Below are 18181 nucleotides of genomic sequence, written 5' to 3' on the forward strand. Positions count from 1 at the left end.
AAATATCAGGGGTCGCACAATGCCAATATTTAAAAAGGTCAATTTATTACTCTAGATATCGATATTTAAAGGTGAATAAAAAAATTTAAAAAAATATTTTGGGTGTCTGTCAATCCTTTCTGGAAATAATTTTAGATGAAGCAATATTTCTGGTTTTACCACTTTTACTATTTTGTTCTCGTGATGATAAATGTTGTGTGTTTTTTTTAATCTTCTTTGATTTAATTACTAGCTAAAATAGTCGTTAGCGACCATTTATTTCTAGACATTTTATGGTAATTTAACAAAATTTATCTTTTATGATTTTTACATTGGTATTATTTTACACCTTTTTACAATTAAGCATTTAGTAAGTCGACAAAATTTTATGTTGTTTTTATAGTTTTTTTTTGCTTTGACTTTTGCCGGCTACGAGAATACTCTAAGATTTTAGTTCTAACTTCTAACAGTAGATAAATAGATAGATAATAATTCTTCATCACAAAACTGAAAACTTAAATTTAATGACAGAAACAATAAAATAAACTATTGAAATAGTAGTTTCTTCCAGACAACTTTATGAGATGCAGCAATTAATTAAGATATTGTACCTGAAGGAAATTTCCAGATTCTCTCCACCCCAGACGTCCATCTTCATGTCGTATTTTCCGAGCTTGCTGAAGTACTTCCTGTCCATGCTGAACAGGCCCCCCGCTATCATGGGCGTCCGTATCACCTGGGTGGGGTCGCTCAGCCTCGCGCTGCGCTCCGCGTGGGATAGGTACTCCCACTGGAATTTGAGAATAACTGCTTACTAAATAGTATAATATACCTTACCAATGACCATACACATCGGCACTTTCAAACTGAGTTCAGAAAACCTTTTATGGGCATTTATTTATTGTTTTTTTTTTTAAATGAAATAAGGGGGCAAACGAGCAAACGGGTCACCTGATGGAAAGCAACTCGTCGCCCATGGACACTCGCAGCATCAGAAGAGCTGCAGGTGCGTTGCCGGCCTTTTAAGAGGGAATAGGGTAATAGGGGAGTTTAGGGAAGGGAAGGGAATAGGGGAGGGTAAGGAAGGGAATAGGGTAGGGGGTTGGGCCTCCGGTAAACTCACTCACTCGGCGAAACACAGCGCAAGTGCTGTTTCACGCCGGTTTTCTGTGAGAACGTGGTATTTCTCCGGTCGAGCCGGCCCATTCGTGCCGAAGCATGGCTCTCCCACGTATAAAGTTTTAATTGCCCTTACCTTCAATAAAGATTGAAGGGAGGGAGAAGGGAAAAAATTTAAGATATTAGCTTCTTGGTTACCAGATAGGGCTAATCGCACACTTGGCATTTTTAAAGTGAGTACAGTAAACCTTTTATTGGCATTTCTTGTTTTTTTATTAACTCTATGGTTTTGTGTGGGGGTATGCGTGGAGGCCAAAGGAAGATCTTCCGACCGAGCGAGGTGGTATGCCCGGTCAGGCCGAAGCCCACGTCAGGAACCGCCACAGTGTTATTCGCTGAAGGTGTGCCAGTGGTCGTGGACTGTAGACTGTAGTCTGCTACATTTGTACACAGTTGTTGCCAGTCAGCACAAACCAAGTGGGTTTTTGAATTAGAACCCAGGACAACAATTCGGTGTCAGAGAGACCAAATTGAAGACGCGTAACAGCTTTCTTTTAATTTGGAATTGACGTCAGACTATGGTCAGAGTATGAGATGGGTCGCTTTGTCTATTACCTAATGCACGCTTGACTAAGCACACTTGACTTTATTCCAACCTTTTGGCTGCAGGGTCATTGCTTTCGACGATGAAGGATATTCTTATTATGCATCTATGTTGCATTCCAATTTCCAGTATGTTCTACTAGTTTTACGAGATAAAACATGTTTCGACAAGAATTTTATTCTTACTGTCAGATTGCTCCGAAAACCGTAGAATCACGATTCACGAATATTTGGCAACTGATTCACGTACGTAGGCTAAGTCGTTATAGCACATAAGGTCATAATTACAGGCCAAGTAAAAGGGGCTTACCTTGAAGACCAGGTTCCAATCGAAGCCGCCTCGCAGATCGGCCGAAGCCCCGATGTATTGGAAAGTGTCCATGCTGATCACGTCTATCACTGGACATACTACTCGGGTTGGGTCCTGGAAAAGAATTTTGGAAATTTAAAAATGGCATATGCAGTAGCTATAAAGACAATTGAAAATGAGTAAGGATCAAGGGACCAGCTGCTAGAGCAATTATTCGGCCGCAATAAATAGCATCATCTTCAAATTCCTAAATCCTTAATATTATTATAAGTACTTAAGTAATACTGTATTGTAAATATTCTGCACTTAGTACCTACAAACAGTTGTTGCAGTCATTTCTGTTAAAATATTTTTATGCGTCCTAAATATTGACGACGGGTAGGACTGGTAGTTTAGCTTTTATCAGATTTTATAATCATTAAGTAAGAAGATCTAACTAAAACAGCCTTGAGTGATATAGATTTGGTATTACGATCTAAAGAAGAGGTAAGAGGTGGAAGCTAAGGTCAGGTTTAGCAAGTCAATGCTATACAACTTGCAAGCTTGTGTGAGAGCCTTGCGTTTCAAACTACTAAGAGTCACCTTGACTTTCTGGCAAAGTATCACACTCGTTGAATTAATTCCGTCTTTGAACTTTACTTAATTACCAACTAAGGCAGAGAGCTCTTTAAAATCATGTTTTAAGCCCACAATAACAGACACTACAAATAAAGCTTTGCTTTGGGGAGCTTTTGTAAACGCCATCTTATATTGGGTAAAGAAATTCCATTTCCAATCATCCTTTGTTTATGAGCCAAAGCCAATGCAAATACATTACAAAAGTCTAAGAGCTTAGAGCAAATATTAGTATCGTTGCAAAAATGCCAGAGGTCGTGTAGCCGGCGAGCTTTATGACGTGTGACACAGTTGGGGTCCGGTTTGCGCGACATTCGCGACCTTGGTGCGATGATTGACTCTTCATAACCTTGCCCGTGGTTGCATAAAAAGTATCGTCACAATTTCCTGTGATTTATGGCATTGTCCTACCATAAGTTACCAATGCATTCCTTACGTCGTCAGGATCGACTGTACCAAAATACGAAAATCCTTATGATCTGAAGAGCTTGAGGGAAGACCTATACTAAAGATATTTGGGATCGACATAAAAATTATATTTTGTAAGCAAAATAGGAGTATGGTTTTAGTGTTTCACATCCTTGAATTAGTTAAAACTGTTGGAATTTAGGCTAAAACTCTATCGTTACCCAAGCTCAGATTTTTAGCGCTATAATTTTCTCTCTCCGGTTTCGGCTAAGGTATAAAACGCCAACCTGACTATCGATAAGAGGACCAAATTAGTTTCATAAAATTATTTTGGGATGAGATATATTTAACCCTTTCAGAAACTATGGCCCTTCGATAATTGGGACTTGCTGCTAAGCGTTAATTAGTAATTAGTAAAACTTTAGCAATTTTTAATGATTATAATTGAATTCCTATCTTTCGTTATTGACAAGGAAAAGTTTTCTTCTACGTCAGATTCGATAATTTTGGCAGCTAATAATGATATTTTCAATTTTGACATGACAAAACGCACCGCTAAACGAACGCACCGCGCGTTCGGCGGATGTATAATATAAATCCAACCTTTGGCGGCTACAACGCGAGATGACAAGCTTTTTAGCAAGTAAATGACAGAGCGACCGTGCCGCTTTTTACATAAATTGTTACATACAATTGCTGGTCATCTCGCACGGTATGGCGGCTAAACCGCGCGTTCGTGCTGCCGCTTATAAAGCGTGCTGCAGCCTAAGTGGCGTATATAATAATATAATATTCTGTGGTGGCGTGAAATTTGGGACGCGATAACTTTTTAATATCTATCTACGCTGTCGTATGATCAAGAACTCATATACTCACTTTCGCTGATCATTTTACATAAGACGTGCGTGCGAATTGTTTAGACATTAATCGTGATTGGCGTTGGGCAAGATCGTGCAATACTTGCATGCTGGCTAGACTCGCTGCTGGTACTGGCATGCCAGCGCTGGCCGGGTGAAGGGATCACGTTGTGTAATGGCTCTTCCGTTCACTCTGCTTCACTAACTTGGGCGATTGTGGACAAGACATAAGCTATTTTGTTTTTTCTTTTGCTCTTGGTTATTTTTTTAAATTAAATATATGAATGCGAAATATTGTCTGTCTATAATAATGTATAATGTATCTCTTTGATGGTTTTAGGTAGCAACTGCATCGTAGGTATTGCAGACACAATAGATTTGCAATTGTTATGCGGCAGCTGGCTGCCGCTTGGGGACTGATGGGCTATATAACTAAAGAGATAGAAAATATATAGTTAGTAAAAATTTTGAATTTTAACAAGAATTTTTAGTTTGAAATAATTCTTTACATAAACACCTACACAAACTTATAACATTATGAGCGATCTTTATAATTTGTCCATTAAATATAACCGGGAAAGTAAAAATAATAATCCTTCTTAAATATATTTTATTCTCCTCTCATTATCATAAAGCTATCTATGGTCATACTTCATTACGAGGCGATAAAAGCGAAAGTTATTGATTGGTTTTCTAGTTCCTTGTAACCTTAACGGCATTATTATTTGTGAAGAATTAAACTAAACTCTCGATCATGAATTGTAAGCAGCCAAAGTCTATTTTATAAACTTTTTACCTAATAGTCCGGGTGCTCTAGAACATTTTTTTTATTATTCTCAAGCTAATTTTTGTTAGTAGCTTCATTTTGATAAGAGGAACAACATTTTTATTTGCGAAAAATCTCGTCACGTCACGTCACGTAGCTTGAAGAACAGACAATCGCTAGAGTAAACTTACTCTGGAATAGAGATCAAGGCTGGGAAATCGGGGTGTAGGTCGACCTCTAACTAGGTGGGACGACGATCTCCGTTTAGTTGCAGCCCCATGTTGGATGCGAGTAGCAGGCTGCAGGAGATCGGTCATCTTGGCGTTCATTAAGAGAGGCCTATGTCCAGCAGTGGACGACTAGAGGCTGATATGATTATTTGTAAAGCAATGTTAAATTAAATAACTATTAACCTATGCATATTATACAAAAAATCTGCTCGTTAGGGTTCCGTTATAGGGTTCCGTAGTCAACCAAGTTTTGTTGATTATAGAACCCTAAAACGAAACCCCAACCAGCAGACTTTTTGTATATAGATAGGTTAATAGTTATTTAATTTAAGAATGACATTGTCCTACAAATAGAACAATCCATATTTGAGGACCATCAAATCAAAGTATGAAATTAAAGATTTTTTGCAGATAAATGTTGCTACAAAAAAATGAAGCTACAAAAAATTTGCTTGATAGTAAAAAAAAAGTTCTAGGGCTCCCTGACTATAATATTTACAGTAATGCCAAGATCATAACATATTTTATTGTATTTCCAAGTAGACTTAAGTTTATAGGCGCCACTCCACATTGGGCAATGATAGCAAAGCTGTCTGTAGCATGTGCAATCTTTATTTTTTATTTTATTTTATTAGAAAAGGAACAGTAAACAGCTACACTATGTACATAGAATTACAGCTTATACAAAGTACAATAATAATAATAGTGTAGCCCACAGCACTGTCCACAGATTCTACGTGGATCATGAGCAAACAAAGACGAACGTGTCCCTCTACACGTTCGTATCCACTTATCTTACTGTATACTTCCTACTCCTCCTATCTTCTTCTAATTAATTTCATTGCAGGTCCCAAGACAGCTTAAGCATGTCTCTCGGGCTCCCTGAGATCACATCAGAGAGTTTTCGTGATTGGATACCGCTGTCGATCCTGGCAACACCGGAGATACAACGGTGGGAATGTGTGGTGGCCGGTGGGCCAAAACTCGATTAAAAAATCCACTTATTTTTTCCATCGTCGACCTCAGGTCGAGGGGACGCACGCTACCGCTCATACCCTGCACCGAGCGCGCATGATCTTGTACCTGGTACGTGAAGCAACTCACTTTCGAACTAAATTGCTTTTGCACAACGCACGGCTCATCTTGTTACTAAGGTCACTATTTCGCGCACATTTCCGCGCTAGCTCACTAGTCATTACGGTCATTATTTTTGTATTAAGTTACTATTTTATAATATTTTTTTTATTGACATAAGTACTATGCTATCGATATACTTACTTGAGTAATACTCATTAATCATGATTGTACTTCTTGTATGTTCTGCAATAGAAATAACTTCAGAGTTTATAGTCAAACTTTGGGCAATCAAAAATGTGTGAAATCGATACAAGATATAATTTGCAGGTTACATTTCGTAAGCAAATTCTATTTTATGTACAAATAAAATATTATTAGCAGTAAGTGATCTTCGTTGTCCTTCGAGACATTTTTGTAAATTATACAATGCAGGTACTATCAGAGAAGTTGATTCCTAAGCAGATGGGGCACCTAAGTAATTTGGTTTTGAGGACACATCTGCTGAACGTACGGCGCCGAAAGTTCCACCGACGGAAGGTTACGCGCTAACTGAACTGAATTTACGCTGATGCGAGCGTATTGAGCCAAATGTTCGGTGCCGAACATTCTGCAGATGTGTCGCGACATGTCAAACCAATCCGACAGATTACAACCAGATATACATAAGCCGACCAAATGACATAGGTCTGTCAACTGCCTATAAATCAATCTCTTCGATGATACATCGTTTCAATTATGATCTTGATTGCTTTTGTGCTATACAAGTTACAACTTACAGGCCTAAATCATTTATATTATTATGTTTGTTCGCTTTTAATATGGTCAGAAAATAATTCAAAATTTACACACACACTAATGTTGACTAATAACACAGGTTACTTTTTATTGCTGAAAAATGTATGATTCACACAATATATCTAAAAGTGTGCTTTTAATAACTTTCCCTACTCAACTTTGCCACCAATTTTCCCCGTCAATCTCGCATCCTTGACATTACCATTCTCGTCAGGATCGGCATACCGCTGTGTAGACTGTAGTGCCGGCTATACATGCCGTATGCCGTCTGCATTATTAAATTCTAGCCATCATCATCAGGATTATGTCGAATAATATTTATTTTATTCTACGATGATATTTTGTAGGAATCATTTCTTTTGAGTGAATATCAATTATAGATATAGCGTCAGCATTATAAGTTAACTAACAGGAAATATTACGTTAAATTGTATGTTAACTTCCAGATTTAGAAATGAACATTAATTATTTAATTGTTAATAAACGTCACACTCTTCATTAAATTGAAGTTTAATTATAATGTTATGACTTATGACTCTGAGTGCGCCCGTAAATGGTTAATTAATATTAATCTTATTGTTTATAGCTGAAAATTAAAGTTCTTGCTACACCTATTCCAATAGGTATAGGTGTAGCAATAAATATATATTTATACGTTATATAATATAAATTTATACGTGGGAGAGCCATGCTTCAGCACAAATGGGCCGGCTCGACCGGATAAATACCACGTTCTCACAGAAAACCGGCGTGAAACAGCGCTTGCGCTGTGTTTCGCCGAGTGAGTGAGTTTACCGGAGGCCCAATCCCCTGACCTCTACCCTATTCCCTTCCCTACCCTCAACTATTCCCTTCCCTTCCCTTCCCTACCCTCCCCTATTACCTTATTCCCTCTTAAAAGGCCGGCAACGCACTTGCAGCTCTTTTGATGCTGCGAGTGTCCATGGGCGACGGAAGTTGCTTTCCATCAGGTGACCCGTTTGCTCGTTTGCCCCCTTATTTCATAAACAAAAAATAATAATAAATAACTGGCTATTTAACCTATTTCTTTAAAATATTACGTATTTACATGTTTACATGTTTTATGTCTAGTTCCTATAGCAGAACTATAATAATTGTTATTTTACATTAGCGAGAAGAAATACATATATGTTCACGCTAACTGATATTATATAAATTTCATCTCCCTAAAAGCTAAAGCATTCAAGTCATGTTACAACTCTACTCTTCAACTCTTAACTGAACCTCAATTTACCTTAAGCCAAGCAATCGTTGCCTATCTCTTTTAACCTTTTGAGATTGCCTAAGCAGTAATAATATAAGTCTAGAATGATCACAATCTAATTGCAATAATAGCTGGTACCTATAATAGTGTATTATGATGACATTTAAAGTTACATTAAATTTTGTAATAACGATAGCCCCGTCAAATTTTGATTGTTGATGTTGATTCTAAATAACTTTTTCACTTTGATTCCATAAAAAGAACTAATGTTCATTAAATCCCACTCACTTCTCTAGCCGTAATGAAAGCACATTACAAAATGATGATACTCCCACCTATAAAAGTTTAAAAACTAATTTTGAACAACGTATTTGCTGTTCAGTTATTCTCGTAACAAAAATGTGTAATGTAGATTACAAAATGCAGCAATAATTTGGATGGGCTTCTATAAAATAAAAGTTCTGTTTCGTTGTCCATTGCATAATTTCTTACTCCGATGATACCTACTACATTAGATTAATACCCTTATCTGTGAATACTATTCCTAAATTCCTAGTTTTCTTAACGTCGATGCTCGATTTCGCAAAATTGGGTTCTGTTATCAAAAACCTTCTTCCAAATCTATGAGTAATAATAATATTACAATAAACAGCAGCAGCGGTAGCATAATAAGAGAGTTTAACGCTGCTACTTAGCATTGTACGTTGTTGGTCACTCTGATCAAACAAGGCTCTACTGAAGCCGGACTCCCTTCAATTCTGATACGGTGCATAATCAAAAAACCTGACTATGGGCCTGAGGCCGTGCCACGAATCTGTTTTGAGACTCAAACAATCGAAAGAGAATGCCGCGTCCTGCTCTAACAAACGTGTAATGACGTTGTAGAGCAGGACGCGGCATTGTCGTTCGATTGTTTGAGTCTCAAAACAGTTTCGTAGTAGGCCTTCAGATTACACAAATCGAGCAGTGGCGAGACAGTGGTCTCGGCCTAGCACTCGCTATGATTTGTATGGATGTGCTCAGCCGAGGACACAGTGCCCTCGGCTGCTCGCCGCTCTATACAGATTTCGGTAGGACGTGTTATGAGGCCCATGTTCGGCTTTATCCGGATCCGCAACGCCAGTCACATCAATCAATCCTGCAGTCTACTAAAAAGCCAACCACTCCTTTAGGAACCCAATTTTCACACACAAATAAAACAAGGACGTAATTGTATGAGTCATTAGACCAGTGACACACAAAACGTTGGCACCTCGTGAAGGCCACGACATTGCCCCCGAATTCTTTACGACCAACTAAAATTAGTCGCTTTGTGTGACTGAGTTATAATAAGTTATAGTAAATCTTGGTTGTTTATGGTCGATAAACTATTTTCTTATGTTATGTTAGTTGTGAAATGTAGAGACTAGAGAACATTAATTAGTTACCCTTAAAAAGCCCAGTTCCTATGGTTACCCGACAAGAGTTTATCTTTTCGATAGCGTTGTTGATTGGTCATCGTGTATACAGAAGATTAACGTTTCAAAAGTGCTAGTGAATAAATGAACTTCAGTCACAAATCTCAGGGCCTGTTTCAAAAGTTTCTGATAAGTATTTAAATAAAGGCACACAACTTATCCGACAGATACTCAATCTTTTTTTTACGGGTCACCTGATGGAAAGCACCTACCGCCCCCCCATGGACACCCGCAACATCAGAAGAGCTGCAGGTGCGTTGCCGGCCTTTTAAGAGGAAATACGCTCTCTTCTTGAAGGTTTGCAGGTCGTATAGGTCCAGAAATACTGCTGGTGACAGTTCATTTCAGAGTTTTACAGTGCGCGGCAGAAAGTTAGGCGAAAAATGGCTATCCACAGCTTATCTATCAGATAAGTTATAGATAGCCAATCCGGCACTTATCAGTAGACGGTGAAATAGCCTCTTAGTATCCAGTAACCTCATCACTGTTTCGTACGACATTGAGTACCAAAAGAGAATTATAGAAAGTTAAGATCTTTACTGTGAATTGCGAACGTGTAACTTCTAGTTTAGGAGTACGGCGAATTAATGTCTGCAGCCTGACAGATCAATTTATGTTGGTCACGTAAGTTACTGCGAGATTCTTGCGTAACTGGCCGATATCTAGGAATTACGATACGGATGTCGCGCCGGCTGCATACATTATCGCCATGATGCAAAATATACATGAAGCTTAATATACATGGTGTAACATAACAAAGTGATAATACTTTAGGGTGTTCCTATATTGTGTCCCTCTTATAGAGTTCGCTGTGTAAGTAGCAGCGCTGAAAGAGAGAGCAACTTTTTTTTCAATTATTCTATGGGCAAATTCATGATGTTGGTTAACTGCTCATAGAATCTCCTTACTTCAGATCAGAAACTAAATATTCGCATCACATCCACGACGGTAGCGAAATGGCGAAGCCATACTACATATTTACTGATATAGATAAGTAGAATTTGTTGAAGTTAGTGTCGGTAGAGTTAGACCGTGTAGATTCAGAAGCTTGGCTCTAAAACGTGAGATCTTTTTCACAGGGTAAACGATAAGTGATCGTCTTGGTAACATTTTACATGAAAGGTTTTTGATAGGTTATAAATGTTAAAAAATATCTTTTTCACCCTGTATTGTGTTATCACTTATCAGTTATCACCATTTGACTACAAACCGCCATTTTGCACATCACAGCACTTCTAGGTTGAGAATATAATAGGATAAATATTATTATAAATAACACAGAGCACTCGAGGTAACATAACTTTGAACGAATGCGAAAATCGACGGAGAATTTTATTCCCAACTTTCATCTTCGATTTTGTGTTTAACCGATTTTATCGCGATATTTTATAGTCCTCTTGTGGTGGAAAGAGACGGATATCGAAAATAACGATAAAACGAAAGACATAAATTCCACGAAGAAATTTTATAACGGCAAGTTGATTAAGAGTTTATTATGTTCTATTCATTCTCATAGTTTCATAGAGTCAAAAGCCTTACTATAAAACTTTTATAAAAGTTTTATGAACGTTTAAATTTTCCTGGGATTGAAATTCATAACGTTATCCTGGTTGTGGTCACTTTAATTAATTCATGAAGCCCTAAGCGGCCGCATCCGACCGCGATAACAATAGATAAGCTATTGTGTCTCGTTATTCCGCGATCGATGGGCATAAACTAGAAGGGAATGCACAAAACAAGTCCGGCTAGATCGGCCTGAGATCAGTCCAATTGGATTCGGTCTCTTTGGCCCCCCTTATTATATATTATAATCGTGACATTTCTGAAGTTTGTTTGTCCGTGTGTCCTGTCACAGGTCACAGGTATTTAATATGTTACGTTCACGTTTCATCTGGACGCAGCATTTTACTGTATTTCACCACCGTTGTAGTCATCTTTAGTTTGTAGCCTGTATTACGACGACCTCTGTGGCTCAGTGGTGAGCGCGTTGGTAGCTCAAGCCGGGAGTCGCGGGTTCGAATCCCGCCGACGGAACAAAAAGTTTTCAAGGTATTATAATATTATGTATCATATAATAAAAATCTTAAATATATGTTTCGTATAAAAGTACTAGATGTCCCGCGCGGCTTCGCCCGCGTAAATTAGGAATTTTACAGAAACCGTACATTTTCCCATAAAAAAATAGCTTATGTCCCTAGTCCCTTCACACTCTATATCTGTGCCAAATATTGCCATAAAATTGCTCCAGTAGTTCGTAATTTCTAATATTTCCCACGTTTTTCCCACCTTATAGTCTTACTCGATAAGTGATCTATCTAACACTGAGATAAGTTTTTAAATCGGACTTGTAGTTCCTGAGATTGACGCGTTCAAGCAAACATACTCTTCAGGTTTATAATATTAGGTAGGTATAGATTTTTTTAATTATCGCTTGACGAACTCGAGTCTCGATCTAAAAGACTATGAAATGGTATAATATGGTAGTGATGATGATGATGATGAATGTAATTTGCATAGTAGCATATGCTTTCCGTTCTTAAAACAACGCCGAAACTCCCAAACTTGTATTTATAAAGAATCAGTAGTTCTCTCAGCACCTTCCGAACCACGGTATACCAGGTATACCTCGGTGCAAAATCTTACTTGTTGGTAGCATATGCTTAGAATACTTCTTACGAAACCTAAGTCTCCACATGTTTCCCTATAAATTTTGAGGAGTTCCCTCGATTACGGATCCTTCATCAGATCACCACTTTTGTGAATATAAAACCAAATTGGGATGATACCCTATATACCAAAAGAAAAATTATGAAAATCGGTTAACAAACGGCGGAGTAATCGTCGAATATAAGAAAATTGTAGCATAATATGTATTATTCTGATGTATAAGCTATATTATTGTAAAGTTTCATTAAAATCCATTCAGTAGTTTTTGCGTGAAAGAGTAACAAACATCCATACATCCACACATCCACACATCCATACATCCAAACAAACTTTCGCCTTTATAATATTATAATAAGTAGGATTAAACATATTTCCGTTGTCTGGTACCTGTAACACAAGTCCTTCGGGTACTTACCACGGGGCCAGACTGATGTGGTGTGAAGCGTCCATAGATATTATTATTATTACTTAGTAAGTATAGTTGGTAAAGCAGATTACAGAAGCACTTCTTACCTCCTTAATCCTCTGCAGCAGCGGCTCCAGCCAGTGCACGTTACACTCCACGTGCGAGTCGAGGAAGGTGAGTATGGGTGCCGTGGCCAGGTCAGCTCCCCTCACTCGGGACCTCATCAGACCCTCGCGCTTGGTGTTCCGGATGACCTTGACTTTGGAGATCGCGCGGAGGGCAGCGCCATCTTCCGCTGAAGAGAAACCACGAATTATTGTGCAATCTTGTATATTTGATATCGGTTTTACATAATATGATAAATAATGAAATGATATGGGTGGTAAACGTGGTAAACAATTTTACTTCTAGCAAAACGTGGCATCTACTTGATATACTTAATAGGAATTAATATATTTCTTGCTAAGGCAAGCGTGACCAACTGCAGAAGCAATGATAGATTTTTGGAACGAAGTTCTTTATCGCGCGTTGCGAAAGGGGGCTAGACGGAAAAGTTTTAACGACATAACACAAAAGAAAAGTGTCAGTATATTACAACTAGAGCAAAAATGCTATAGTTGTTACTTGTGCGGTAGCGCGTGTTTCTCTCTCTCTTTTTTTTTATAACTTCGTTCCATCCGGGTGTCCCTTGACACCTCTCAAGTTTTTCTAACTTTGTTTCCGGACAATAAGCGATGATGCAAGGTTCTTGAGTATAAGAGAGATAACATGTGAGACTATACCTACATACTAAAGATAGTGAACTAAAGAGAAAGAGAGTCCTTATTGTTTCTGACATTGTCAAGTTTCCTTTTACCTCAAAGGACAATAAAAATAATTATTATCTCGTTTATTAGTAACAGTCCAAGTAGCTCACACTCAACAGTAAGTACAATAGTAAACTTGTTTTTTAACTTGTACCGGATAATAATTAATGCTGTGTAATTTTATAAATAGTATAATTATCCAATAACCTTAGAAATAGTAGTATGTAGCAAATTATTATCCACCTTAGAAATAGCCAGCAAACATTTGATCAAATGTTTGAGATGAATAACTATAAAGGCCTGCTTATAATTTGCTTTCTTTCTTCCATCTACAGTAAAAACTTCATATGAGAAGTAACTATATTACTATGTAAGGATTATTTTAAAACCTAATAAATTGAATGTCTTTGCAGTATCTTTTGTTTTGCTTTACATTTCGCTGGGACATTTTAACACATAAACCTTACCAAACTTCAATACACTACAATACACGTACAAATTATTTTAAGTTTAATAATGACTGTGTGTAATGTAACCTCTTGTCGGTGTGTTTTCACATGCTGCTGTGAAATTTAGCAGTTGCTAACCAACTACGACAATTTGATTAAGAAACCACTATAGCTTTAATGCACAAATAGAGATGGGGCTGTAACGTACAGAATAGTATGAGACTATAAGATGATTATTACTTATTAATAACTATTAACTAATAATAAATTTATTAGTATTAACTAATTATAGCTTGACTAAAGGGCTGTTTCGCGACTTACTTATAAGTGCCGGATTGGCTATCCACAGACCACAACTTATCAGATACTACATACTCTATCTGTCAGATAAGTTGTGGATAGCCTATTCGATACTTATCAGTAAGTGGTGAAACAGGCCCTTAGCTTAGTGAATTGACAAGACTTATTAGTCTTAGGAAATATAAGTATAAAAATATTATAAGAAATTTCGTTTCAAGTAAATTTTTTAAATAGGCTCTAGGTTTTATGACATTGTGGAGTTGCATATTATTATTTGTTACAACAATAAAGTAGTTCATTGCATTGATAATGTGGAACTGTTTATCAATATCCAGCTGAACCTTTGCCCTCTTATGCTCCATGCACAGTAACAACTATGTTCAATGTTGTGAACATTCACAATAATTTAACAAGTTGATCAATGGGTCACAAAATAATAAGTGTAATTTATTTGTTACATCTCGATTTAGATCTCGTAGTTGTTTTAGAAAAAAGGCCCTATTAGGTTAAATTAAAATGTAACGTTAACACCATAAATCAAAATGTAAAAAATATGATACAAAATAACACGTTCAAGCATCAAATGTTTTGCTCCAATTTCCCTAGTATTGGTAGCATCAATTTCTTTTTCCATTTTCTGCCATTAGATTCTAGTAGACCTATATATGTCCCTATTGGACAACATTCTTTTGTCAAAAAATTTACTTAAAATAACTTATATCTTGACGTATATCGAAATTTAGTCAAAGGCCCCACAAAGTCAGTGAATAGAAATGTAACAAAGATGATAATGCTCTTAACGCGAAAATGAAATCGAGTTCAGCACTAAATGACTTTTTAAACGGCAGTTCTGTCAAACACAGAATGCGCTAACTGTTCGTTTGCGGACAATTAACCGTTGGTGCCAACCGCCAGAGAAAGCAAACTCGACTAAGATTTATAGTCTTAAAAGATTTGGTGGTGAGTTAACTACAAGTGTGACATGGTTTAAAGTTTGTGCTATTTGTCTTTGGTATCTACGAAGAACTATAATACCTCTAGTCTCTACGATTATAGTTACCCACATTATTATTATCACATAATATACTCGTCTATCGAATAGTCAAACCATAAACATCATTATCATGTACTATTCGAGAAGTTGATTCCTGGGCATAATATGGCGGATCGTAATTTGGTCGCGTTAAGTCAAACCCATCCGACTGATCACAGCTAAGCGCTAACTGCTAACATTGAATTGACAAAAGCTGACCAAATGACGTAGGTCCGTCAACTGCCTAGTAACCAATTTCCTCGATGGTATATTGCCTTTATTGATTAAACTTGTAAAACACTGGTATTATACGTGGGAGAGCCATGCTTCGGCACGAATGGGCCGGCTCGACCGGAAAAATACCACGTTCTCACAAATAACCGGCGTGAAACAGCGCTTGCGCTGTGTTTCGCCGAGTGAGTGAGTTTACCGGAGGCCCAATCCCCTAACCTGTTCCCTTCCCCTCCCTACCTTCCCCTGTTCCCTTCCCTTCCCTCCCCTATTACCCCATTTCCCTCTTAAAAGGCCGGCAACGCACTTGCAGCTCTTCTGATGCTGCGAGTGTCCATGGGCGACGGATGTTGCTTTCCATCAGGTGACCCGTTTGCTCGTTTGCCCCCTTATTTCATAAAAAAAAAACCACTGACCTACGAATACACTGACCTATGAATAGTAAAAACTAACTGATTTTACATCTTCTTGATTTTTCACAATCGACGTCGATCATGGGCAATTATAAATCAATATCTAATGATCGCTTGTATTTATCTATAACGGGTCAAAGCTAGTAAAAATATTGTTAGTACCGGATTAAGGTCTACCAGGATCTGATGTCAAAAATTGAGAAAAGAAATTGACTCTAGCAATACCGTGGTAATTGGAATAAATAAATAAAATATCTTTTTATTCAAAATTGGTATCATGATACACTTTTTGAAAGTCGAACGAAGAAACTACGTTGCCTACCACCGGTTCGGGAACTACCCCGCCGAGAAGAACCGGCGTAAGAAACTCGCACGGGGCTATCTTTTGCAAAAAAAATGGAAAATTACAATGTTATGGCTTACAGCTATGTAACAAAATTAAAAGAAAAGTAACCTGCATGGAGCCACCCTATTCCCAAGGTGTGCTGTCCTCGAAGAAATCATTGACTTTATTGATTAAATTTAAATTAATACAACATTTTGATTTTTGATCCTTTTTTTTTATAGCGGCTGATTCTGTGTGTGAAACATGCAAATATAAAAATTCCAATGATCAAGGATATTTTTCGAAATTATGCCATCCAAATTTGCCATCAGATTCTGGTAGACTTATAGTTAGGAATATCATATTGGAACTACTTACGATTTTCACTGAAGTCATCCACTAATATGATCTCCTTGATGAGGTGTTCCGGACTACGGTTGAGAACGCTGAAAAAAAATACAATTAAGAACTGCAGTTATAGGTACTCCGATTTTTGTCGAAATTCAAATCCAAATTATACTATCTATTTTTGTTTGATATCTTCATGACAATAATGTTTTAGTTAGAGAAAATAAACTGAACGAAGCTGATTTTTGCATTAAAATAGTAGAATGGTAGAACTTTAAATTACTTAAACAAAAAACAAAGTGAAGTGAAAAATTTCACCTTGATTCTATTATGTGCAAAAAGTTATGAAACAATATAGTCATGGGAACACACGAACAATTAAAAGGCGAAAATCTTTCTTTCCATTGTGTTAACTAGAAACTTAGTTCTGAGACAAAATTCACATAGTACAATATATCTTTTTGTTAAAGTATTGTTATTTATCTATGTTAACATGCAGAGCGGATATTATAATTTATAATAGGGTATGCGACATTCGCATTTCCCAGGATCAGTAAGGAATTTGTGGTCCAAATTTCATACAAAACAGAGCACTTATGTAGAGGCGTAACTTTACATTAAGTAAATATTATTTAATGTTTAGCTTTGCCTTTAGGCTTGGGCCATAGTTTGCGTTCAATAAATAGTAATAATATTACCTCGATCGTGGGAATCGCAGACTCAATACATTTTCAATTGTAATACGACAGCCGGGTGCCGCTTGAGGATTGATGGGATAATAATTCATACTTACTAATATTAATTTCAAGATGCGATTCGGATGCGTGTACTGTCTATTACCTCTTTACGCATAAACCACTTAACTTAATTAAACGAAATTTGATATGGACATACTTTGAGTCACAACAACAAATGACATCGGATATGGTTTGTCTCCAAAAATGTAAGCATATAAAATCTGCTGAAATCTAAAAAAATAATAACGGAACCCTAAAATCCCAGTCTTAAATATTAATGTGCCAAGCAATCAGAAGCCATAGGAGCTCACCTGACGATGGTGCGGAGGAGGGTGGAGCGGGCTTCGTTGTGGAATGTGATGATCACGCTCGTCTGAGGCAGGTCCTCCTCGTACTTCTTCAGCCGGCACCTTAGGAGAAAATGGGTAGACATTAAAAATTACTTCTTAATACCTGTATGTTTTGATATTTTATCCGTAGTTTGAAAAAACAATGGTGTATGACGATTTTGGCCGACCTACTGTCCGTTATTGTGTTTTTTCGCGTTCACTAATATTTTTTTCAAAAATGGATAGCTAACATCAATACTGTTACGGTACATGGTATACGGACACGTGGTGCGCAAGTACATACTCGAACCTTCTGGGAAGGTCCAGTGTTTGTTTACGTGTTTACCCTTTATTTGTTAGCATGTTTGAATTTAGACCTTATGACTGAGTACATAAGGTCTAAATTAAATTCAACTTACTGCACTTATCGCAAGGACGGCAGTTTTATTGTGGTACATGCCCGAGCCGCCTAGAAATTTCCCACGGTTGTTTACTTGTTTACGTGAATCGGGAAATTTCTGGAATTCGTCTCGCCATATAAAAAGAGCCGCAGGCAGGCACGGCAAGTCAGTTTGTTTCGAGCTTTCATCAAGGCGATTTCGGAGTGAACACAAGTGATCAATAGTGAGTGAACCAGTGAAACCTGCGACTTGGCTACGACCTAGGACAGTGATAGTGCTTAGTGATTGGACCTAG

At 37.4% G+C, this 18181-nt stretch overlaps 1 protein-coding gene across 1 annotated transcript in view; it reads right to left on the bottom strand.

The window, feature by feature from the left end:
- The window catches only part of LOC121739970 (polypeptide N-acetylgalactosaminyltransferase 2-like), an 88234-nt gene that overhangs the window by 14307 nt on the left and 55746 nt on the right, over positions 1 to 18181 (bottom strand). Inside the window, exons 3-7 of the mRNA XM_042132631.1 lie at positions 17468 to 17566; positions 16450 to 16517; positions 12622 to 12809; positions 2012 to 2125; positions 591 to 769 (exon numbers count right to left, since the gene is read on the bottom strand). Of these exons, the coding sequence (XP_041988565.1) occupies positions 591 to 769; positions 2012 to 2125; positions 12622 to 12809; positions 16450 to 16517; positions 17468 to 17566 (648 nt within the window). The remainder of the gene's footprint in view (positions 1 to 590; positions 770 to 2011; positions 2126 to 12621; positions 12810 to 16449; positions 16518 to 17467; positions 17567 to 18181) is intronic.

The sequence above is a fragment of the Aricia agestis genome, chromosome 2, assembly GCF_905147365.1.
Source record: "Aricia agestis chromosome 2, ilAriAges1.1, whole genome shotgun sequence".
Taxonomy (NCBI): Eukaryota; Metazoa; Arthropoda; class Insecta; order Lepidoptera; family Lycaenidae; genus Aricia; species Aricia agestis.